The sequence below is a fragment of the Chelonia mydas genome, chromosome 11, assembly GCF_015237465.2.
Source record: "Chelonia mydas isolate rCheMyd1 chromosome 11, rCheMyd1.pri.v2, whole genome shotgun sequence".
Classification (NCBI taxonomy): Eukaryota; Metazoa; Chordata; order Testudines; family Cheloniidae; genus Chelonia; species Chelonia mydas.
Genome location: NC_051251.2, coordinates 66,319,600 through 66,345,364, shown reverse-complemented (window position 1 = coordinate 66,345,364; position 25,765 = coordinate 66,319,600). Strand labels below are relative to the sequence as shown.

The 25,765-nt window shown below is 42.2% G+C and overlaps 1 protein-coding gene across 5 annotated transcripts in view; it reads right to left on the bottom strand.

Annotated features, from left to right (window-relative positions):
- The window catches only part of SPAG16 (sperm associated antigen 16), a 710,758-nt gene that overhangs the window by 641,316 nt on the left and 43,677 nt on the right, over positions 1-25,765 (bottom strand). For all 5 annotated transcript variants that reach the window (XM_043524952.1, XM_043524954.1, XM_037912653.2 and 2 more), the window contains one exon: positions 15,089-15,240. In XM_043524952.1, coding sequence (XP_043380887.1) covers positions 15,089-15,240 — 152 coding nt within the window. The remainder of the gene's footprint in view (positions 1-15,088; positions 15,241-25,765) is intronic.

Below are 25,765 nucleotides of genomic sequence, written 5' to 3'. Positions count from 1 at the left end.
AAGCCTCTCTCTTATGCTAAGGGCATGCAAGGAGACACCTTAAATAGCTGAGACACAAAGAGGTGTTGCAGCTATATGCTTTATTGCTAACTGATAAAGTTACATTTACTTAGTTCTGTTAAACATTTAATAGTATCAGTACATACTATTTAAGTCTCCCAGTATGTAAGTGGGATGGATTTAGTCCTATTATGAAGGGTGTCACACACATGAAGTATATATATGTGAACAAGTAAGGAATGGTGCTCTGACAATATTTTTAAAAATCCAGTAGGTCTGGGATTCCCCCACCCCCCCACTTTTTTTTGTTTATTTCTTCTTTTGCTTGTTAACCTGTGAAAATTCCTTACAACTGATTTAAATCACAGCAGACAGTCTCAATTTTTGCCCTATTACTTCAAGAGTAAGATTTGTTTAGGAGTCCTGCACAAATATTTTGTGGGATTTGTAACGCTTGTTTGCTTTCTATTGTTTGAGTGAGGCATTCCTGCAAAAATACAAGATCCTTGTATGCACAATAAATCACAATTTTGATTGACTGATCTCCTTTAGATGACTTACAATATGCAGTACATTATCTGCACTGCACAGACATTGGTACTAAACGATAAAAAGGAAAACTTCAAAAACAAAGAAATGACAAATTAGACACAAAAAAACATTTTAAATTGAATCTGTCATGCATGAAATAACATCACCCCTACCTGAAGCAGCAGTATTCTATTTTTAGCTAGCATTTTTTATAAACAAAATGCTACACCAAGAGACTTTTAAAGGTTGAGGGGTCATTTCTTTTTTAATGCAATGCACGAGTAGAAAGGCCTTACTGTTTTATGGAAGGGGGGGGGAATAGAAAGCTGGAGCATGCAAGACAGGAATAAGACTCAATGAAAGAGGAAAATTGCTAAAGCAGCAGCAGGATGAGATATGAAAACACCAGTGAGTATTAAAAATCCCATGGCACTTTCTGCTTAAAAAAATCCCCTTAACTTCACTGGGACTACTTGTGACGTACAATGATTTCACTGGAGTAAAGCTATCACCATCTGGCCCCGTGTAAATGAGATCATCTGCTGATGGAGCAGATGATGCATTTTGCAGGTGATTTAAAGACAGTGATGGGGTTTATAAACCACAAACTATAAAGGAAGGGGTTAAGGAGCTGCTCTGGACCACCATACCTCCCATGCATGCACAGACTGGAGGAGGGGCTTGAAGGGGAGCAAAGTGGCTACATGCTGAAGCTCTGCAAAAAGGAGCATGGGGGAGGTCCTGCTGCTGGAGCCCCTAACTACTGGTGGTCTTCGTGACCTTCTGAGTGAAAAGCATTCTGGACATCTGCACGGTTGAAGATTTCTTTTTTGATTTTTTTGTTTTGTTTTTGTTTACAAGCCTTTGCTTTTCTCTCTTGCATAGGGAGACCAGTAGGAAGTGATCCACAGAAGCAGCTGCATAGCACTCCAGGGTTGAAGACTCAGCTACCTATCTTTTGGGCCCTGGATTGGACTCCAATAGAGAAGGTGGGCCCAGGCTCCCCTGCATGCCCTGTGAAGCGGCTGGAGGAAAAATGCCTCTCTCTGATACCAAATACTCAGGACGAGAGAGACCCCATATCCTAGAGAGTCCCAAGTCCAGGCTTCATCTGGCCAAAGTCCTAAAGCCCCTTGCTGGGCAGCAGAACTAACCTTTCTCTGGACCCTCTACATACCTCTGAAGGGGTGGACACAACTTGTAGCCCAGCTGGAGGGCTAAGCCACAGAAGGGCACAGACTGCTATAGGGCCAGAGGGGCTGTCAACAGGGGGCTCCAAGGTAGAAGACCACCTGTCATGCCCTCGCCCAACTACTAGGCAGAGTCTGGGGGAGCAAACCTCTTCACAGGCACCATCAATTATTTTGGTTCTGTATTTGGGAAAAAGCCAGATGATGCATTGGTATCATATAACTATATAATTTTCTACTCCAACAGTGACTAAGGAGGATGTTAAAAAACAGCTAATAAAAACAGACATTTTAAAATCAGTACATCAAGACAACTTGCATCCAAGTATTTTTAAAAAGCTGGCTGAGCCAAGGAGCTCTCTGAATTATTAATATTGATTTTCAATAAGTTTTCAAACACTGGTGGAATTCCAGAGAATGGTAAGGCGGCTAATGTTGTGCCAATATTTTAAAAGTATCAAGAGGACACTCCAGGTCAGTATAGTCCTGCCATTCAAATAATGGAACAGCTGATACAGGCTCAATTAATATAGAATTAAAGGAGAGTAACATAATTAATGCTAAACAACATGGGTATGTCAACCTAACTGATTTTTTGGGGGCGGATGGGGGAAGATGTCATGTTTGGCTGATAAAGATAGTCGTGTTTATATAATACATTGAGACTTCTGTAAGGCACTGACTAGGTACTACATGTCATTTTGATCAAGGAACTAGAACAATACAGAATCAACATGGCACACATTGAATGGATTAAAAACTGGCTAACTGAAAAGTCTCAAAATGGAAGTGTAAACGGGCTTCTGTGCCTAAATCAACCCCATGGTGCAGAGGTTGGCACGCTCCTCCCCTTATTCAGGGGTTCAGGCAAACTGCAGCTTATTTTAGTTGGGCTTCCAGCTCACCCTTGGAGAAGCTGGTCTGTTCTTTTCCCCTTCCTCCTCCCCCCCAACTACTAATCTTCCTCCTTTTTTCAAGTCCTACACCCAGCCCTAACAGTCAATACAGATGCACCTGGAGAAGGGCTAACAGAGACTCTGACTGCAAGTTAACTGCTTCCAGATCAGAATGGGGATTATATACCATCACAGCCATATACAATAGTGTGTGTATATATTTATACAGACACTTAAAACTGCTTAAGCAAAAACTACTTGTTTTTAAAAGATATAGCCAACATCTCAATGGATCATAGCTGCAATGGTTAGGGGAATAATCTGGTTATTAATTCATAAGCTATTTGGAGTATAACCTTAGCATTTTCTTTCATTTAAGACCTCCAGTATATTCTATCCAAAGCAATTAAGACTTTATTTTTTACTCCCAGAAGTCAAGTATACAATGTAAACAACACAGAATAGGATGAATAGCAGAGTTAATACCATGTTTACGACCAGGATGCTTGTGGTATATTAGAGAGATTCAACATTTACATTTAGGCTTCATGAAAAATGAATTTCATTTTTCTTAAGGAGATGTTTGCATATGCAAAAGCTTTGTTTAAATATTGGGGGAAAAGATTTAAGAGTGAAAATCTATGATTCAACACAGAATTGTTAATTTCAAATATAAATACTACACTAAATGAGCACCTGAGCCCCTTCCTCCAGACTTTAGGCTTTTGAGTGCTTATTTTACATTTCAATCACATTTCTGTAAATTGAAAGGGATCCAGTATTATGCATGAATAATTAAAACTGAACTACATTAAAATGGAAAAATAGAAAAACAATTAGTATTGCTAACTATGGTCTCATTCAATTTACATCAATTTTTCATTTTGGTAAGTATACAGTACTGTAGCATGCATACTCTTTCTTTTTAACCATATCCCTGAACACTAACGTAGAACAACTACAGAATTCTGTATTTAGAATGGTTTCAGAGTAGCAGCTGTGTTAGTCTATCAGCAAAAAGAACAGGAGTACTTGTGGCACCTTAGAGACTAAAATTTATTTGAGCATAAGCTTTCGTGGGCTACAGCCCACTTCATCGCATGCATAGAATGGAACATATAGTAAGAAGATATTTATACATACAGAGAACATAAAAAGGTGGAAGTACCCATACCAACTGTAAGAGGCTAAATAAGAGGAGCTATTATCAGCAGGGGAAAAAAAAACAAAAAACTTTTAAAATGATAATCAAGAGGGCCCATTTCGGACAGTTGACACAAAGGTATGAAGAATGTTCATTTTGGAAGAATATTACTTTAAAAAATATATCATGGATGATTATTCTTCCTGTTCAAATACATTTTTCCTTTTCAACATTTTGATATAATTGTGTATGGATCACAAAGTCAAGCATTATTTGTATTATAGTGGCACTTAGATACACCAGTCAAGATCAGGACCTATTGTGCTATCCAACTGTTTATATGACACACTTGAATTGTGATAAAATTCATCACTGTAGACTAAAATTTATTCTGCAAAAATCTTAAATAAAAAAAGAACTTAAGGTTGAAATTATGTTTCATTGGAATTCATGTAACACCTCCGAAAATTAATTTTCTTTCCAAATTTCTATACCTTTCAAAATAATGCAACCGTTAACAGGTCTGGAAATGAGCAGTGAATAGATTCAGCAAGTTTTCCTCTGCCATATAATTTTTCATCATTGACTTACACTGACCTCAAATATATAATCAAAGATCAAGACATGCATACAAACATCAGTGCATATATTGTGCCGCAAAGTGAATGAGGCAAACCTTTGTGTCAGATTTTTTTATTTATTTATTTACTTATTTATTTTTTTGCGGCTCCTAAGGGTCCAAGGAGAGGGGCTCTCTCCTCCAAACCTTGTGTGGTGCACTAAATAGTACATTCCTGCAATTTTTAGTCTTTTTGCTTTCCTTTAAAGATAACAAAAACTGGCTACATTGGAGCCCTCCCCCTTAAACTTCATTCTGGCTATATTCATGATACAGGGAAGTTACCTAGTAACAAGGCAACATGGTTCCAATGTGCAGCTTTGGTTGCTAAAAAAATGGATCCTGAAAAAATAGAAAAGCCGATCTCCACCAAATATTGATGCCTGACTCAATGATATTGTTGACCTTGCAACTAGCAAATGACTGGCATTCCACAGAAGGAGAATGCCCAAAAAATTCAAAGCAATTTTTGATGTCTTTTTAGAGGTCTAAGCTTAAAGTAGATAACCATAAAGATAGATATGTCACTTTCCCTCCCCTCCCTTTATCCTAACCCTCTTTACTTAGTGTATTATGATGAATCTGGTATTTTGATATATTTGTTGTATTTGGCAAAATTAATAAAACATTATAAATATGAAAAAGAACAAAAACCTTAGAAAAATCTCAGGAAACTATGTTAAAAGAACATTCAAACTGGAAAAAAATTGTGCTGGCACTATCTCTTTTGCTGCCTTTTCATGTTAGCATGTAAATATTATCGGTAGAAAGTTTAGATATTTAACTCATTATTTTAAAACATAGAATTCTGCCAAGCCTGCTTATGAGGCTGTACGTGAATGACCGGGCGCGCGCGAGAGAGAGAGAGTGTACGCCCATATACAATTGGACCCCATGAAGGGGGTTGGACTCACCACTTGAGCACCTACTTGTGGTTAGACATGATGTAGCAGCGCTCTCCCCATCTGGTGCCCCCAGCCAATGACTACCCTTCACATGATCGAGTGGTCTGCCTCTTCGCATGACTTGGCCTTCAGGCCAGGGCACAATTTAGTCCACACCTTCTGGGGTAACAAAGTCCAACATAAAACAGTAATGTCCTTAGAAAATGGTCTTCGGACCCATCTCTGGGACTCATGGTCCTCACACCCTTTTCTCAGTGCCTTTGCCCCCTTCCCAAGGACCAGGATTCTCAGGTGGTCTACACTGTAACTGGGAGCAAGCCTCTCAGCCCAAATAGACAGATCTGCACTAGTTCTGCTTGAGCTAATGCACTAAAAACAACAGCGTGGACAGCTCAGGATCTCAAGTCCACCCAGCCCCATGGGTCTGAACTCAGCTGGCTAGCCTGAGTCTCCACCGAGCCACAATGTCCACACTGCTATTTTTAGCATGCTCACTTGAGTGATGCTAGAGCAAGTGTGTCTACCCAGTCCAGGAGGCTCACTCCTAGCTACAGTGTAGACATACCCTTCAAGCTGTCCTCTGAATCCTTTAAGTTTATATACCTTTAGTTTAGGATTTTTGTTAAACCTCCTATCCCTTTCTGCTGCTCTATTCCTCCACTGAGCACCTCTCAGAGCTCTCACCTAGCAAGTTCAAATCCAGCCCTTTTATGGAGGCTTGCCAATAGAGCCTGCTACACACCCAGTGGCTGCTGTCTCTCTCTCTCTTTTGGCCTCTTGCCAGACTCCCCAGGACTCTGGCCACACTCCCCCTCCCCAACCTTGGGAGAGGATCTCAGGACAAATTTCTCCATGGGTTCTTTCCTCACAACCTAGTCCCAGGCAGTGACTGCAGAGTTCTTCACTTTCTACCTGCAGCTCCCTTTTCCACTCTCAACTTTCTTCAGCTTTCATCACTACTCAGCTCCTCCCCGTGGGACTGCCTCTCTAATTAAGGTTGGCACTCTTCTCCTCCTCCTCCCCGCCCACCACATAATGTAATTGGCCTCTCAGGCCCTCATTAACCCTTTCAGGGCCTGTGTGGGATCCACACTCCATCACAGAGCCCAGTAACAATATGAATGATACAAATGATTTCCTAGGGGTTTTTTAAAAGGCATTAGCCACTTCAATTAAAATAACAAATCATTAAGACAACACATTTAAGTCCTCAAAAGCCAGGCAATGCTGAAATGAATTGTAGTTATGCAATTCGAGCTCTGCCACCCTCATATGTGCATTCCAATACAGCCTCTCATTCCCTTAGCATATATTATTTCTTAGACAATAGGCTACCAGATCACAGGCCTTTGCCTAATTCGTTGTTTATCGTTAGGGTGTACATTGAATGAAGCAGAGTGCTATAGGTGCCAAAGCAAAGGACTTACCCTTTCCATGTGGCTCACCCACAGCAGAAGGATTCCTGATTTTCCCTATACAAGGGAGCCTCCCCTGGTTTGACGGAGAGGACACCAGTGGCCACCTTTTATCTTTTTGCGACAGAAATGTTCTTGCTTTGGCGGAGAGTAGATGAGTAAAGCTGCTCAACGTAACCCCAAATGAGCTAATAAGATTTTTAAAGACAAAAAAGTGTGGTGAGGTATTTAAGTTGCAAATCATTGCTGTCACATACCAAAAGTGCGGGGGGAGGAGGGGAGAATGTCGTAGTCCTGGATGCAGTGTGTGGGTCTTTAAGAGGACCCTTCTGACTGACAGCTCTTGGCTGTCTCCAGCCTGCCTGGCACAGAACCTACTCCCAGACTAGACTCCTAGACATGCTTTGACCGAGGATGCTTCACTTAGATTGAGCTGTAGATCACCACATGTATAGATCTCCAGCAAACAGACTATGACTGCCTGCAAACACTAAGGAGGGGAAAAGGTGGACAAACTAAGAGACATATCCTGACCTTTTCTAAAAATGTGTCTAAGCTGAAAAGTCTGACAGAGTCCCAAGTCAGTAGAATTAAAATCACAACCTGTCCTTGCATTTCAAAAATGGCAACGTAGGGATTGCACATCTGGCTGGTGATAAAGCTTTCAGATACATACCACTATCAAATAAGGACAGTACAAGTAGTTTAAACACTCTTATGCTTACATATTTTTGTTAAAATATATTTTAGCTCCTAGATATTCTATCATAACTAAATTGCTACCTGTAGAATTCGGTGCCAGATATCTTGCCATACCTACCCTCTCAACTGTCGTGGCCACCAAAACACTGACACTCCAAAGAAGCACCACAAAACCCCACCCAATATCAGTAATGGGGAGGTTCATAGTAGAAAGTACATATGAGAAAAAATGACATCCTAAAATCAGCAAAATCTTGATAGGCAAAGAACAATTATGATTCCTCACACTCCACCAGATTATAGACAATGTCCAAAAAAACCAGATTGCAAAATCTATCAATCCTCACTGAGTCCCAAGAAGCAGGTAGGAAGTTACTATGAAGTCCACAAATAACATCTTAACATTCTTCGTGTTCCTTGTTTACGGGCATCCTTCTTAATCTTGGATTTGGTTCGGGGTCATCGTGAAAGCTTAACATATGCCTATTTTTCTCACTGCATAGTGATGGTATCCTTTTTATTGAAGGTTACATGCCTGTTATTCTCTGAAATGGTGAGATCTCAGGTGAAGTGGAAGAACGCCATGAGATCGCCATGTCAGAGCTGATGCCTAGCAGTTTAGCTTTACAAGAATCGAAACTATGAGATAGCCAAAGAGAAGACCCATTTTCCACATCTTCATGGAACTGAAACATATGCATCTGCTCCACTGTAAGTGACTCCTGAGCAGCAGCCACCACTGGAGGCTGGGACTTCTGTAGAGGGCCCCATACGCAAAGTACGCAGCTGTGTAGGGCACTAGGAAATTTGGGGCACCAAATTTCCTGGTGCCCTGCACAGCTGCGTGCTGCTCCAGCCCCTGCCCCGCATCTTCCCCATGGCCCCTGCCCCTTCACCCCCGCCCCGCCTCTTCCTTCCCCTGTTCCACCCCAGTCCTGCCCCCACTCCCCTGAGGACTACAGCAGGACCGGGCCTGCACTCACCGGCGGCAGGAAGTGCAGCGACCCGGCCCCAGCCGTGTCGCCAGTGAGTGCTGTGGGGCAGTTCCCCCTTGTCCCCCAAGCCAGCTCCTCCCCCGCCCCCCGCAGAGGCCTGGGGCCCCATACCCCCTCCCTGTGGGCCGGGGGGGGGGGACTGCATAGGGCCCCAGAATAGCTAGGGATGGCCCTGCTTCTGTGGATTCTGTTACTAAAGAGATTACTGTGGAGTTGAAGATGGCATCAGAGGCTGAATTTCCAGTGATCGCATAATGTTCTGCGAAAGTGTGGGCAGAGGCCCAAGTTGCTGCTCTGCAGATTTCCAAGATCCGTCACATTCCTTAAAGATGTCCCTAAGTAGAAATTGACCTCATGGAGTGTGTATAGACTCTGGATGGAGGCAGCAGGTTGTGCCCTTAACAGTGATAATGCAACCAGAGATCCCTTTGGATAGTGCTTGAGCTGATATTGCACAGTGTTTGGATCTTTCCATGAGTGAAAGGAAGGAGTTTAGGGGACTTCCTGAAGTCCTTAGTCCTGTCCAAGTAGAATGTTAGTGCTCTTCTAACATCTAGCTTATGGAGAATTGCCTCGCTGATATCACAATGTGGTTTTGGGGGGAAAAACAGGAAGATAGATCTGTTAATTCATATGGAAAGCGGAGGCAACTTTAGGGAGAAACTTGGGATGCAGCCTCAGTTACTTTGTCTTTTTTTAAAGACCATACTCGGTGGGTGTGCCATCAGGATTGCTATTTCTCCGATACAGCTAGCTCAGCTGATGGCAATTAGAAATGCTGTAGTCATGGACAGGTGTGAGAGAAAGTTGCCATGGACTCAAATAGAGGTCTAGTCAAAGCCCTGAGAACTAGGTTAAGATCCCAGGCTGAAACAGGTGGTCTCACATGTGGGAAGAGATTCCCAATGCCCTCAAGAAATCTATGCATCCACGGGTGAGCAAACACAGGAGTATCTCTCTACCTGGCGGTGGAAAGCCGTTTTCTCCACGATATGTACCCTAAAGAGAGTTGAGAGAGAGTTTTGACCTCTTGAGATCTAAAATGTAATATAAAATCAGACGGAGGGAAGATGAGGTTGGGTTATGTGTTTAGAATGACAACAAACTTGGAATCATTTCCATTTTGTAGGTAATTACGTCGAGTGATCAATTTCTGGCTGTGGAGCAACATGTTTTTCAGCTCGTCAGAGCATTTTGCCTCTAAGCCTTGGAACTAAGCCTGAAAGTGGAGGACCCACCGGTTGGGGTGAAGGATCAGCCCGTTGTTTTGAGAGAGCAGGTAAGAAATGGGCTGAAGAGGAACCAGATGACATATTGCCATCTGTGTTAGGTAAGGGAACTAGACTTGTCTTGGCCAGGAAGGGCAATCAGAATAACTCTCGCTTTGTCTTGTTGAATTTTCAACAGGACCTTGGAAAGAAGAGGAAACTGGGAAAAGGCATACAAGAAGTCCCTGTCCCATGGGAGGATGAGGACATCTCCCAGTGAATGTTTCCCAAGACCGGCCCTGGAGCGATAACTAGGACATTTCTTGTTCCGGTAAGCAGCAGAGAGATCCGTAGTCAAGGTCCCCCAAAGAGCGAATATCTCTCAAAGCACCTCTGACTTCAGTTTCCATTCGTGGTCATGAGAAAAATTATGACTGAGATGGTCAGCTGTCACATTCTGTATCCCTGCTAGACAGACAGCCGAGATGAGCACATTGTGATGATGCACCAATTCAAAAGTTTGAGTGCTTCTGTGCAGAGGGAGGGAGATATGACACCCCCTTTGTAATTTATGTAAAACCTTCATGTGGGTTTCTTGATGAAAGGCAGAAAGTGTGCACAGGTGTTCCTGACAGCCCTTGGCTCCAAAAGAGTGATATTGAGAGTCACTTCTGTGGAAGACCACTTGCCATGAACCTTGTGGTTATGTAGATGAGCTCCCCAGCCTATTAGGGAGGCATCTGTCCCAGGGCAGTGAGTCTGTGTAGGGGGAGGAACGCTCTTGCTTGTACTGCATTGAGACTGGCGCTCAAACTCCAGTAATTGAAACGGGGTTAGTGCGCGACTACAATGGAGAGAACCTTGGAGAATACCCTGGGTGGAGCATTCTGTACTGATAATGGTCCTGCCCAAACCACAGGAATCTCCTGTATGATGATTCTGTAGAGATATGGAGGTAGACACCTTGCAGGTCGAGGCCCGGAAATCAAATCTCCTTGCTAGAGCTGGAATAATGGCTGCTAATGTGATCATCTTGAATGTCTACGCCTTTGCGTATTTGTTTAATGCCCTTAGATCTAGAATGGGCCTCCAACCTCCCTTCGCCTTGGGGATCAGGAAATAATGAGAGTAAAACCCCTTGCTCTTGAGACGCACCGGGACTGCTTTTATGGCCCCGAGGCATAACAAGTGATATATTTCCTGATGAAATAGGTTCTCGTGAGAAGGGTCCCTGAAGAGGAATGGGGAAGGAGGGTTGGAATCGGGGAGGGTCATGAACTGAATGGCATGACCCTTTTAAATAATCTCCAGGACCCATCTGTCAGAGGTGATATTCTCTCAACTGCTGTGAAAGAGGGCCAGGCAACTTCTGAAGGGACATGACTGGTGTGTAGATGGCAGCTGATGTTGCAAGATGTAATTGTTTGGGCCCTCAACCAACCTGTCAAATGTACTTAGAAGAGGCGGTCAGCGGTCATGAATTAAGGTGCAGACTGCTTCCATTTTTGAGCGCTGGTCCTCTTACTCTGCGACTCGTAACAGCACTGAGATGGTGGGTATTGAGGAGGCTGTGACCTATGCTGTAACAGAGGGCTACATCTTCTCTTCTGTCCCACGGTGTCGATTTCTAAGGAGTGTAATGTGGCCTGGGAATCCTTCAGGGTGTGGAGAGAAGAATCTATCTTCTCCATGAAGAGTTTGGGCCCTTTAAACTGGAAGTCTTCTGCAGCTCTTTGGGCAACCCAGAAAGGTGTAGCCAAGAAGCCCACCACATTACCACAGTCATGAACACAGGGCAGATCACTGTATTGGCTATGTCCAATGCTGTCTCTAGCACCAATCTGGCTACTAACTGACCCTCTCTGAGAATGTAGACGACCACCTGGCTGTAGACGACCACCTGGTGGACTCTCTCTGAGAGACACTGGACGGTCGCAATGTGTGGGATGTGTACATCACCCAAGGATTGCAACACAGCTATTGGGGGTGGCATGGGTTGTGGGGTTTCCTCAGGGGGCCCGTACCATGATCAGGACCCTTGATTTGTAACAGTGGACCACGATGTGCAGCCAGGGGAAATGACCTTCTCCTGGCCCCCGTCAGACTCATCACTGGGTAACGGTGGTGCTGACTGGGGTATTGGTGGTACATGGCCTGGAGTGGAGAGTGATTCTAGGTGCTGGGATGTGCTTGGTACTGGGGCTCCACTTCTTCCCCAACTATCAAGTCTCCAGGGAGCTCATACAGTGGGCTCATTTGGTACCGCAGAGGAGTGTCCGTGGTACTTCGTTGGTACCGATGGTTGAGGAAGTGCAGAGTGCTCCCTAGACGGGAGGTACCAAAAGTTGTGTGTGCCACTCTTTTAGAGATGGTACAGTAATTGTCTTTCTCCTTAGGGGGTGGTATCATTGCCTTAGAGCCTGAGCCCCTGGCTTCTCCAGGCGTGCGGCAGAGCTCATAGCAGAGGCCCCCTTCTGGGTACTGTGCTTCAGAGCTGTCAGTACCAAGGTGGCCACACTGGGGAGCCCCTCTGGCTGGCCAATGACTTGGAGCCCATGTTTTTTGGTGCCGTTGGTGCCGAGGTGGCAGTACTGGGGAACGCCCCTAGCTGGCCAATGATTTGGAGCCCTTTTTACGAGCCTTTACAGGGAGAGTCTGCTCGTTTTTCCACAACTCTATCCCCTTTGAAGTTAAAGGCTCCGTGGTCAGCAACCAGAGTCCCCTGGAGACTGAAGTGCCTTCTCCAAAAGGAGCTCCCAGTTCCTATGAGACTGCAGTTTTAGCTGTGGCAGGGGAACACTTCTGTGGGACTCTCCCAGGCACAAGACACAGGGAGAGTGTCTGGTCATTACAGGAATCAACTCCTTGCAGGAGAGGCACCTCCTGGAACCAGGCATGCCCCTGGGCCAGGGGCTAATATCCTCTAGCAGTGAGGAATGCAGAAGAAAGGTCTTCTTTCCTCTTCCTCCTCCTCCTCTTTTCCTTTAAGTTTTTTCAGTTAAAAAAAGTCTTCTAAATGCCTGGGGGGAGGGGGAATCCCCCACACACAGGGCAGGAAATGTAAACTAAAGTTTTTTCTTTTCCTTTTTTTTTCCTTTAATCCCAATGGAGTAAAAAGGAAACAATAACTACTAAGGAGAACAAAAGAAACAAGAACAACAACTACTTATACTAATGACACAGAAAAGGAAGGGAGGACTGCTCGCTCTCAAGGCCAAAGGCGGTTGAGAAGGAACTGTGGGGGTAGGGGGGGTCCACTTGCACAGTGCTAGATAGCCTCAAAGCCGACCATGAGGGAGGGAGAACACATGTGTGGGCTCAACAGACACTGCTACCAAAAATCTCCGATTAGAGGCACTCGGGCACACATACACGTACAGTGGAGCACCCATAGGGACACTACTCAAAGAATAAATTTTTAATTTTTCTCACACATGGAAAAGGCCCACTGTATATCCTAAGAATGAGGCCACCATCAGCCACTACAAACAGAATATTGCATGCATTCACTCCAAGGAAAATGCAGGGGAACCCTCCTACAATGTAAGTTTCTCCCCTATTCCCCCAAATCACTATAACTGGAGTTGCAAAAGTGAGGGTTTACCTCACAAAGGATCTCCTCCTCCTCCTAACCCCAGGATGGTAACAGACTCTTGAGTCCAGCTTCAAAGCCCATTAAAATCAATGGAAAGACATCTATTGACTTCAGTGGGTGGTAGAATAGGCTCTTGATGCCTACATTTGCAGAAACACAATAATAGCTTGACATTGTTGAGGAGAGAGATGTGAGTGGTATGAACATCCCCTGGCGGGAAGCAGGAGTAAGAAGGGAGACAGGAATTCTTCCTAAGCCCACTAAATGGTATCTCAAAGCAGAGACGAAGGGGAATATGATATCGTTGAAATACAATTCTTATATAAAAGACCACCACAGGTGCTGTGTAAATTCCTTTGGAAAAACATTTTGCAATAAAAAAGGTTTTTTCTTGCTCCACCGATTTATTATGCCTTGAATATTTCAGTAAAGATAAGAATTATAAGGTTACTATGTAGCAATACCTACATGAGTCACAGAAACAGTTTTAAAGACTGATGTCCCACTCCTGCAAATACACGTGCATATTGGTAACTACAGGCATGTGAATTGAACTCAAGGGGCCAGATCCTAAGCTGGTCGAAAATGGCATAGCTCCACTGAAGTCAGTGGAGCTGTACTAATTTACATCAGCTAAAGATCTAGGCCTAGAGAGTTATTTATTTACATACATGTTTGCAGGATCAGGGTCTTCGTTTTTTCACTCTATTTTTTGTACCTTTTCCAAAGAGCTTTTCAGTTCTAAGGAACAACTCAGACTTCTTACATACATGCACGCATATATCATCTTATCGAGAGACATAGACCTAATAATTACAAAGAGCTGTTATTCCTATCATTATTGCATTTTATTTCTCTAAACCAATTTAAGTGTCATTTGCCATCATCATTTTCAACCGCTATTCCACAGTGGTAGAAAATATCTCAGCCCCAGACCTTTACAATGCATCTTTCAATAAAGTTTTGCACCTAATAAAAACTTTAGAAAATGAAATTACATCTTACAATAAATTACTGCCAGAATACATACAAGAATACAAGCTGAAACTGCTTTGCTAATTAAAAAAAAAAAAAAAAAAAAACACAAAAATTCAACTACGAAGTGCACTCTATCTGAAATCAGACATAAATTAATAAGAAAATAAAATAAATAAAATCTACTCCAGATATATATAGACAATAATATTATCAAAAGGTTGTCTGAGCTGTAAGAGTTTTTTTCATTAAAGTAAATGTCTTATGGAATATTAGATTCAAATGCTTAACCTATGAGGTATTGATGCAATTGATATAGGAAAATTACAGAGTAGAGATTTTGATATTATTGTTTCCTCACCTGTTATTTTATGACCTAATTAAGTCTTGAAACAAAGCTTTTGGAACCAGGAAAAGCCATTCTCTGCACAGAAATCCCTTGCTGCTTTTTCACTGTTATTGTAGGTTTTATAACAAAGACACCTTGGGTTTTAAATTAAACATCAGCTTTTATAAGACATTGGGATACTGAAGTGTTTGACTGTCCTTGGAGAAAACTTGATAACTCAGCTACTGGCCATATTTGTAGCTAGTTGACACTGAGCAAATCAAACCAAGAGATCACTGTTTAGCAGATGGTTGGACCGCAGTGTTCTCACTTCTGACCCAAGCTCACTAGTCCTGTATATTCTTACAACTCCATTCAATTATCTGAACTATTCTGTTCAGATAATCAAGCTAGAAAGATACAAACTCAAGAGCTCTTTAATGGTTAGATGTTTACCCTACATTCATTGTCTGAACATGTGAGAATATAGAGCCAGACTCTGCTCTCAGTTACATTGACTCACTATCTTTCCACTAACTTAGTAAAACACAGAAGATTAGTTTAGATTCAATGAGCGTTTCATACCTTTGAATACCTCTTGCCCTTCTGCTTTGTTGGATCTTTGGCAGGATCATATGGAGCAACGCCAGCATACAGATATTTTTGCTCCCTGTTTTCTTGAACAGCTTTCTGTGTAGGACCCTGTCTTCCATCCTCCCTTTCACACCTATGACCTGCTATAAAATAAAAAATTATTTCATCCTCTTAGAACTTATTTCTCTTGTTGTTCTTAAAAAAAAATTTCATTTACCAGCAATAATCTCAGTGTGAAAAACTAAACAGAACTGGAAGCTGAAATTCATGCAAAGTAGGTCTTTGAAATAAAGTGATATCCAAGTAACCAAGGTTGCACGTATCAATAACTCTAAAATTATGCATACGACTCTTCCACTCCGTTCAGCCCCTTTAATACAAGGGGAGTGTGAATCCACTTAACTTTTATTACAATGCCTCAGAATTTCAGCATGCTGCAGATTCTGGTATTGAAAATACGAAGAACACTGTAGTAGTCAAAGAAAAGCTGCAGGTTTTTGGTAACTAGATAGGGGAGAATTGTAATTTTTGGCATCCAAGAAGGTGGGGAAATTATTTTGGAACCCAGGAAATAGCTGTGGAGGAAGGAATGCACCTCCTCTTTCCTTTCCCACAAATGTAGAGAGGGCGTACAAAATGTACAGAGCAGGCGTTTGAATTTTCACTCCAGCACAAAAAGCTTCCCCATTGTATTCCATCCCAGTGTCTGCCGTTGCCTCCCAAACCTGACACAGAAACACATTTGCTTGATGTTTCTGCTAAAATAATCAGCAGTAAAATAGTTAATGTTGACATTTAAATTGTCATCAGATTTGACAGTTACTGCTTCACTGAGATGAATGGGAAATTTCATAGTCTTTCAGGTTGTCCACAGACTAAGGCAGATAGGATTACATTGGTTTACATCTGCTTCATATTTAGAAAGTTTCCATTGCAATCATATGGGATACTGTGCATGTTGGTATTGCGTTGGGATGGATCCTCCTTCCCTGGGGGAGTAAGAATGGAACACTGAATTTCCATGGGATTTGGGCTCTTAAGTCTCTTTTGCAAATCCCAACCTTAAAACATCACATGTAGAACTGGGCAACATTTTTCAGCTGAATTATTTTTTTTTTTTTGGGGGGGGGGGGGGGGGGAGGAGGAAGAGGAGAGCAAAAAAAAAAAAAGGCAGATATGACACGCTGAAATGTTTTGCCAAATTGTTTGTGAAAAACAAAACCCACAAAAAAGTTACAAAATGTCAAAACAAAACATTCAGAAATTCCATTTCAAAATTTCCTTCATTTTTTGGTAAATGTAAAAGATTAAAAGGCTCTCAAAATCAATACAAAACGTTTCATTTGGGATCTAAAGAAATGTTTTGTTCAACCCTATTTTTTTCCCCCCCAGGATTGCTACCAAACCAAAACATTTTATTTGTACGGCACTAAACACATAAAATAACTAGGCTGAAACAAACAAAATTAAACATACACATCTAATAAAATCTGCTCTTTGTAAGTAAAGTTCAGTTCAGTCGTGAAATTCTAACTCTCAAAAAAACAGGATGCGTCAGTTGGATTAAATGAGGATCAAAACCTTCTGTATGATGAACTCCAATAAAAGCTACAAAAAGGTGAAAGAACTGTGTCTTACAAAACAGACTAGCCCTATTATCAATTCTTTAAAAGTGAAGACTACTGCAGTAAACGCTATGAATAACATTTCCTGAAGTACTATATAATGCAGAATTGTTTTATTCATGTGGAAGATTTCCCCCTCACTCAATAACTATCACCCACTCGCAATTATGATGCTCATGGGACATTGGGTTTGTTTGCGCTTGTGAAATATACATATTTATAAACCACCACAGAACCATGAAAGTTAAAGAGCTTAAAAAGTCAGTAACTGCTTGAAAGAATGACCAAAATCTAAAGGATTGTGATTACACTCTATAAAATGGTAACAGCTCATGTTTCCCATTCTGACTGGCTTGTGCTTGGAAAAGGTCAGTCAGGTCTAAGTATTACAACTAATGCCTTTGAAATTTCCTTTTCCATGACATCCTGAGAGCAGTTACATCAGATCAAGGAAGGAGGAAACATGGTAACAGGCTTAGAAGTGAGTTAATTCAACCATGAAGAAACTCATTGAGTTAGACTTCATAATTGGGTAATAAACAGCTGCAGATTCCAGAGAATTCAAGAAATATACTGAGCTGGTAACAATTTCATTGCATGGTTTTCTGAACCAATTCTAATAGCAGTGCTGGGTTCAAATATATACGTAAGCCAGAACAATGATTACTTAGAACTTTGGGGCCAGGAACTGTCTTGTTGTTCTGTGTACAACACCTACCACAATGGGATCCTAGTCCATTACTACAGCAATACAAGCAAATAATAATTCAGTGAACAAATATTAGCCCTTCTCTGTGTAGGCTCCTAGTTCAAATTTTGGACAGGGCAGGTTAAAAAGAAGTTCATATTCAACATGGGCACATTTTTCATTAATATTTTCACAAAATAGCCGTCCCTCTTCTCAATTAAAAAATTCTCAATTTACCTTTTTTTTTTTTTTTTTTTTACTGGCTCTAATATTGTATCCTTTTGGGCCCTGGTCTCAGTACAGCCAAACTCTTTAGCATGTGAGGAGTCTTAAAAGGAAGCATGAGAGTAATTGATTGAGTAAATGATTAGGGGTCTAGAGCACATGACTTATGAGGAGAGGCTGAGGGAGCTGGGATTGTTTAGTCTGCAGAAGAGAAGAATGAGGGGGGATTTGATAGCTGCTTTCAACTACCTGAAAGGGGGTTCCAAAGAGGATGGCTCTAGACTGTTCTCAATGGTAGCAGATGACAGAACGAGGAGTAATGGTCTCAAGTTGCAATGGGGGAGGTTTAGATTGGATATTAGGAAAAACTTTTTCACTAAGAGGGTGGTGAAACACTGGAATGCGTTACCTAGGGAGGTGGTAGAATCTCCTTCCTTAGAGGTTTTTAAGGTCAGGCTTGACACAGCCCTGGCTGGGATGATTTAACTGAGACTTGGTCCTGCTTCGAGCAGGGGGTTGGACTAGATGACCTTCTGGGGTCCCTTCCAACCCTGATATTCTATGATTCTATGAGAGTAGGGACTCCAGGTGGCATGCACACGCTTGAAGTTAGTTGAGCGCTAAAGTGCTTTGCTCAACTGGCCCTTTAAGAGTATTTCCAATTACTAACTTGTACTTATTTATTTAGGAAACCAGAGGAGGGAATCATACTTATACCTAATAGTTAAAAAAAGAGCAAACATCTGATGGAGCTACAGGCAGAGTGTTAAATAACTTTAACAGCTGCAAATTCCAGGGCAACCGAGGGACACTGTCTTGGTATCCACTTTGGACCTTTCTCCACCATCCTTCTAGTCTGTTACCTGCGCGGGTGCTGTGATAATTCCAGACAGAACACAAATCAGTTCTGCAGTTTTGTTTTAATTCTCTCTTGCAGTAGGTGCTGGATTCCACTGCCCTGCCAGTAGCTAGAGGACACAGAACACAACTGAGGACTCTCTGGAAGGTGGGGACTAGTCCCTCATCAGCTATCCATCAGCTCTGATTCTGTCCCCTACAGCTACAAACAGATGGGGACAACACTGAAGCTATTTCTACACTACAAACACTACAGCAGCACAGCTTTAGGTACACTGCTATAGCACTGTAACACAGACACTTGCTATAGCAAGAAAAGGTGTTTTTCTGTTAAGATAGCAAATCCACCTTCTCAAGAGGCTGTAGCTAGGCCTAGCAGTGTCTATAGTTTTTCACACTCCTGAATGATGTAACTAGGTTGACCCAAGTTTTAGGTATAGATCAGGTTGGATGATCTGTGGAGCTAGCTCTGAAAGAGAAAGGCCAAATTCTGAACTTTCTTATGTTGCATGTTCGGGCCAAAGCGAAGAGAACCTCAGCATTCTTGCTACACCAGTGGCCAAAACAATAGGGAGTTCATACAGAGAAATGCTGTATGTCCAATCCATACTGTAGATGAGTGCTCCACAAGGCATCAGAGAAGGGGAAAATGTGTATATGTTTGGAGCATGCATAACACAAATCCACAATATGCAAAATTAGCATAGGAGTGGAGGACCCACCTTGTTGGCTACTTCCCAAAACCCAGTAGCCGCACATAGCAAGTCTGCATGTATGTTCTGAATTAGAAAGATGTGTGGAGGTTGAGAATGCTGTTTCCAACCTCTGCTGAGTCTCACACAAGCAACATTTTGTTTCCCAGCGCTTGACTCCCCAAAAGAGCAGCTGTACATACACTATCACTTTAAAAAAATTGAAAGGCAAGTAACTCAACAAAATTAATATGACAACTAAATAATCAGAGAGATCACGGATCACTCAGATTTTTGACGGAAGTCTGGGGAAAACATTTTTATCATGATGTGCAAAGGGGTATATCGACAAACTCCTTTATAACATCTTGCTGATCATGGAGTACATGTCCGACAGCGTTAAGTAGGATGCGTGAGAGAGTGCTATTGATTTGCAATGGACACTGGGTAAAATAGACTTGATGCAGTAAGTAAACATTACTCCACATCTCCCTTCTACTGTATCTGGACTTCAAGTGGTTGTTGAGAGAACGAGAGCGAAAGCAGACTTCACCCTTTTATTCCTCCCACCAGACAAAAGAGCAGCCCTGTGCTCAAGGCGTGCAGGACGTGTTCTATCTGTGTGCCCCTATACGGCAGGAAGGGGTCTTGCGCCGTCCATCCCACTTTCACCCTGGAATTGGCTAAGCACACATGAGGTTGGGGCAGGCTGCACCCTTCAAAGGGACGTGCACTCCTCCTGCTCTCTAGAGACCTGAGAGATTATGCCTCCCCATCCTGAGGCACGCCACCCAAAGTTTCCCAGGGATGACGAAGCTCAGCACTGCCAACAATGTGGAGCTGCCCCATATTGGCACAATCTGGTCTCTAATTTATGACACCCATTTTAAATCCATGAAACCCAGAGTTTAAATATATAATTGACGTGATATGTCAGAGAATGACCATTTCAAAATGTATAAGTGTATTTTAGGAGTTTGGATGCAGATGGTAGAAAATAACTATCACTCCCTCAAAATGTGTAAAAAAATTGCTTACATGCTATATTCTATCAACTCTGGCATGCCCATAAATGGAGAGAATGACTTTTACACATCAAGTGTGGAACAGGCAAAGGGCGAGCACCTCTTCCCTCACATTTAGAAAGTTCAGTTGAAGCACATGGTTGCTAAGGTTAGTCACACACAATTTTACATTTAAGTTTTCTTCACTTTATTTATTTTATGTTGTTCCGTTACAACCAGAAAATAATGTGCAAGGTTGAGATGCTAGGTCATGCAGCCAAAGACAATTGTACAAAGTATTACAATACAAACCCATATAGTTATTTAGATTTAAAAATTCACAAAAATGTGTCTAAGTACCTTTGGCATCAACTAAAAACAGTCACATAAGAGACTGAGCAGCAGAGGTTTCTCACCCCAAAGTCAGAGAATAATAGACCAAAGATTAAATCAACTCAACCCAAGTTATTTGAGTGACTAAATTTTACCTTGCACAAGTACTAATCCTTATAATGACCATGCATCTGCAGAAACCAAGGTAAAAACATGGGCTTTGTAGCATGCCCTGAAGATCACACAGATTTGTAGAGCAAATGACCATTTGTATTACCCTTAAGCAAAATAGAAGAGGACAGAAAAGGAAGGCCCAAACAAAGAAGTATTACTTATCAGTAATTGGGGTGTAGGATGATAGTCTGTATAGATCCAACCTTGGGGAAATATGCAGATACCTTGGGCCTGATCCAGTGTCCATTGAAATCAGTGGAAAGACTTCTATTTGCTTCAGTAGGCATTAGATTAGGCCCCATAAGTGCCAAGTCAGAACACTCTAGAAGAGCACTGATTGTTGGGACCACACATGAATGCAGACACACTTGCAAGAGATTAAACAGCAGTAACAACCATGACAGGAGGTAGGTCTGCGAGGAACTAGTGCCTTAGAGCAGGAATCATCCTTTTAAAGTATTTGGAAAGCACTTAAAAACATAGTGGATGTTACCGCCAATAAATAAATAGGTAAATAGTAAGTCTCAGACAATTTTCCTGAATTGGGCATCAGATCTGGCTGCCAAATTCAGAAAAATAGTTCTGTAATCTACGAGTGTTGCATATTTGAAGGAGACAGAGGAGGTATGTAATAGTCTGACCAACAATGAAGAACCCCTTGCACTGAGCTACCTACCATCCAGTATGTCATAGAGAAGCTAGTAAAGCCACTTTCTAGCTCATCTAGCCAAAGCCAATCTGGTCAGGTCAGGATATGGAATGGAAACAGCATTAGTGGCACTGATGGACAATTTCCTTCTATCAATGGCTAGAGGGCCGAGAACCATTCTCTTTCTCTTGAGCCTTTCTGCAACATACCACACAGTTGATCATGAGATACTACTGTCCTTGCTAAGAGATGCAGCAGCAGTCCAGGGAAATGTACAAAAGAGGTTTGAGAGCTAACTGTACGGACACACACAAAGGACAGTGATGGGAAACTGTACTATACCAATTCAGTTTGTCGGGGCATGAAGCTATCAGCCCTGGAGTAACTACAGCTAGTACAAAGTGCAGCAATGGACATCCTCAGCTACACAGGCTACTGTGAGCACATCACACATGCCCTCCACTCAGTATGCTGGCTCCCTATAAGCGATCATCAAATTCAGAAGAAAACTGCCACCAACATTTGTCCTGTTTACATCTGTGCATAGGTCCACCTCTCAAGGTTTCAAATACATCATCGCCAGAAAAATCTTTTGATGACATGCTGCAGGATATGTTACCATCTTTCAGTATGCAGTGCAGACTGACTGAATAAAAACACACTGCCCATTGAGACATGAGTGAGACCAACACAGAGCAATAAAAAGCATGAGAGCCAATGGCGCTAGAAGGGAGTGAAATGAAATCGCATTTGCAAGGTGAAGTAGTGGGATGAGGTAAAATCAAAGCTTGTGTGGGCGTGTGGATGACTGATGAGTTTAATAATTTGTACTGGATATGTAAAGTGATTTTATTTATTTATAAGTACTCCCCTGCTTGTCACTTTTTTGGTATTATCAAATGCTCAAGATTTTGGGACAATAAATAAGTGTGTGTGAATAGCAGGACAGTGGTTCTTTGAATCACCTAACAATGAAAGCTTTGTATAATATGAAAGACAGATGGAGCACTCATAATAGAAAGCACTAGCACAGAAGAGGAAACCACGCTCCAGGCCTTCAGGCAACAGCCCCTACCCCCACTAAACTGGCATACAACAAGAAGCCTATACTCCATTTCCAGGCCTGAAATGTGACAAAGATGAACAAGGACCCCCCCACTGGCACAAAGGTTTACACATTTATTTGTAACTCAAGAGCTCCACAAGTACTCCTCGTTCTTTAAGATTTAAAGTGGACTTACTGATGAGTACGGTACTACTGCATGTGAGTAAAGGTATCAGAATCTAGCCCTAAGAAAATATGTCAGACAATTAAAAGAAAAGAAAGGTTACTTATTTGTAACCAGAGTTCTTCAAAATGGTTCTGCATAGTCACACTTATGGGTACTGTGCTGTCTTGTGATGCCGTATGGTAAAATCTTCTCCCAGCAGTATCCATTAGAGCACTCTCTCACCACCAGCCCCTTCCCCTTCAGGATTTCTGAACATCCTGAGAGCAAGGCTATATAAGGAGTGGAGTGCCTTCTACCACCTCAGTTCCATCCACTGCAATGTCGGGGAACAAAAAGCAATTAGACTCTGACAAAGACAGGACGGTGAGTAGGGAGTAGGACTATACAAAGCCATCTTGAAGAACTGGAGTTACAAGTAACCTTCTTTTCCTGTTCAAGTGACTCTACATATTCCCACTTAGGGTAAAGACTCATAAGCAGTGCTGAAAATAACTTGGAGGTGGGGACAGAGTCCTAACTCAATAGAGACTGAGGTGCCACTCTACCAAAAGCAGCATCTGCCCTAGAGGCCAAGTCCAAAGCACAATGCTTACTGAAAACGTGAACAGAATTCCAGGTAACAGCTCTTCCAATCTCCACAGCAGGGACTTGTTTAAGTCAAGCAAGAGAGGTTGCCACAGCTCTAATGAAATGTGGACATATTGTCCCTGGAAGAGAAGTCTCTGCCAAAGAATAAAACATTCAACAATACATTATTTAATGCACCTAGAAATGGTCTGGGAAGAAACCATATATTCCATGCAATTTTTAGTATAAACACAAAAACAAACAATCTGGATGATTTACAAAACCTTTTAGTTCTGTGTAATAATAAGCAAGGATTCTTCTTTCATCCAAAGTAAAGCTGAATCACCCTTATTAGAATGTGGTTTTGAAAAACAAAACCCACCAAATCAATGAAATGATTGACGTAAAAATCAGAAACCCACCTTTGGCAAAAACCTGAGGTCAGGCTAAAGAACCACTTATGTTTATGAAAAATGATGAATGGTGGGTCAGTCACAAGAGCATTTACCTTCTGGCAGATGGCATATCAATAAAATAATAATAGATAAACAACGCAAGGAAGACTCAGCAAAAGATTCAAAGGGTAGTTTCATCAGCATGGCTAGAGCCAAACTGAGATCCCAAGAGGGACAGGATCTCTCAAATGACTATACATATTAAATAAGCCCTTCATAAACCTCTTAACTGTATTAAACACAGTGATCTACCAGCAATTAAGGTATGATAAGCAGAAATGGTTACCAAATGAATCCTTAACCACTTCTTATTTTAAAAAGATGGAATATTCTCTAGAGAATAGGGTGTGGATGCTGAAGCAGAAAAGACGCCCTTCCCAGTCATCAAGTCACAAATCTGGTCCATTTTGATTTGTAATGTTGTCTGGTAGACTGATTCAGATTAGATACAGTTGATCACCCAAGCCATCAGATGCAGTGTGGGAGGTCTCAGTTGGGATGAAGAAACCTCTTCCTGTTCAGACAACAGATCTAGTGGACAGAGGAAGACACACAGAGACTCTGCCAGACAGTCGGAGGACACAGTATACCATTGTTGGTGTGACCAGACTGGGACAATGATCATCATCCTCACCATGTCCTTAAGTACTGTCCTTCCATGCACGTGAGAAGAGAAGGATTGAGGGCTAAAAAAATGGCTCTCAACTCCAACACACTGATGTGCAGAATCTTTTCCTGATGAGACCAATGTCCTCGAAGCACCTGATGATTGAGATGTGCCCCCACCCACTGTTTCGCGCATCTGAAGTTAACATCACCAATGCTGCCAGAGCATCAAACTGGACACCTCTGAAGACATTTGTTCTCATTAATTACCACTCCAGTGAAAGAAAGATGTGTGGAGGTATGGTGACCCACAAGTGCAAATTGTTCTACAAGTGCAAACAGTAAACCTGAGACATCCAGTGCTGCACAGGTCTCATTGGGCTAAAGGAGTTACATAGGTAGTGGCCACCATGAGAGCAAGGAAATAAGATTACTCTTCAAGTCAGACACTCCTCGGCATTGAGAATAACCTCCCTCAACCTCAGAAACCTGTCCTCCAGCAGAAAGGCTCTTTCTTCCACTGAGTCCAGTGTGGAACCTATGAACACAATTCTGTGAGTTAAGCATTGATTTGATTTTGCTTGATTGATTTGATTGTTGAGAAGACCCAGGTCCAAGAATAGATGGATTGTAACTGCTATATGGCTTAACAGGTATTCAGGCACAGCAATCTTCATTAGCCAATCATCTAAACAAAAATACCCTGCCTTCTCAGATTAGCCACTACCAAAAAGAGGCATTTTGTAGAAATTCTGGGTGCTGCTGAGAGGCCAAATGGCAGCACCTCATATTGGCAATGGCATCCCACCACCACTAAATGAACGTGTGATGAAAGCAACTGTCATTCTGGGGTGCAATCCTGAGCAGTGACGGGTTGTCACCACCTCCCCTGTAACCCTGGATGCCTCACAATGCTTTTCTGGTTTAGGTCCTAACCTGGGCCACTCACAAACAGACGACCAGCACGCAAGTCACACCCTGAGTGTCTGTGTAGAGCTGCAGCTCTGACCCAAGCAGCCTGTCAGAAAAGCACCAGTCACACTCTGGCTTCCACCAACCTTTGTTATGACTTGCAAGGTGACTCCAACACACTCCCAGTCCCAGATTTTCCCAAAACATGTGTTCTGCACTGTCCAGGCCTCTAGGGGACAGTTCAGATATTAAGATCTGTTGCCCCTGTAAGAAGTCAACAGTTTGCAACTTTAACAGGCATTAACCAAATAGTTCCATTTAAACACAACACTGGATTGGTTTAGATTAAAGATAAAACAAAACAAAAGAAGACAGGATTTTAAATAAATTCAAGTATAAAAGTTAGAAATGGTTACAAGCAAATGCAAGTGAAAACATGCATCTAAAAAAGTCTAAATGTAATCTAGCAAATTCTGGTTCAAGGCTTTGTTCAAGATGGCCTCTTTCACCCACAGTCTTCCAGCAAGACAGTGAATGACCTTGGTCAGGATCTCTCCAAGAGGACTAAAGATGTTGGTGTGTTTGTCTTCTTAGGTGAAAGAGATAACATGGGGTTCTTTGCCCCTTTCTTTAATAGTCCAGTGAACC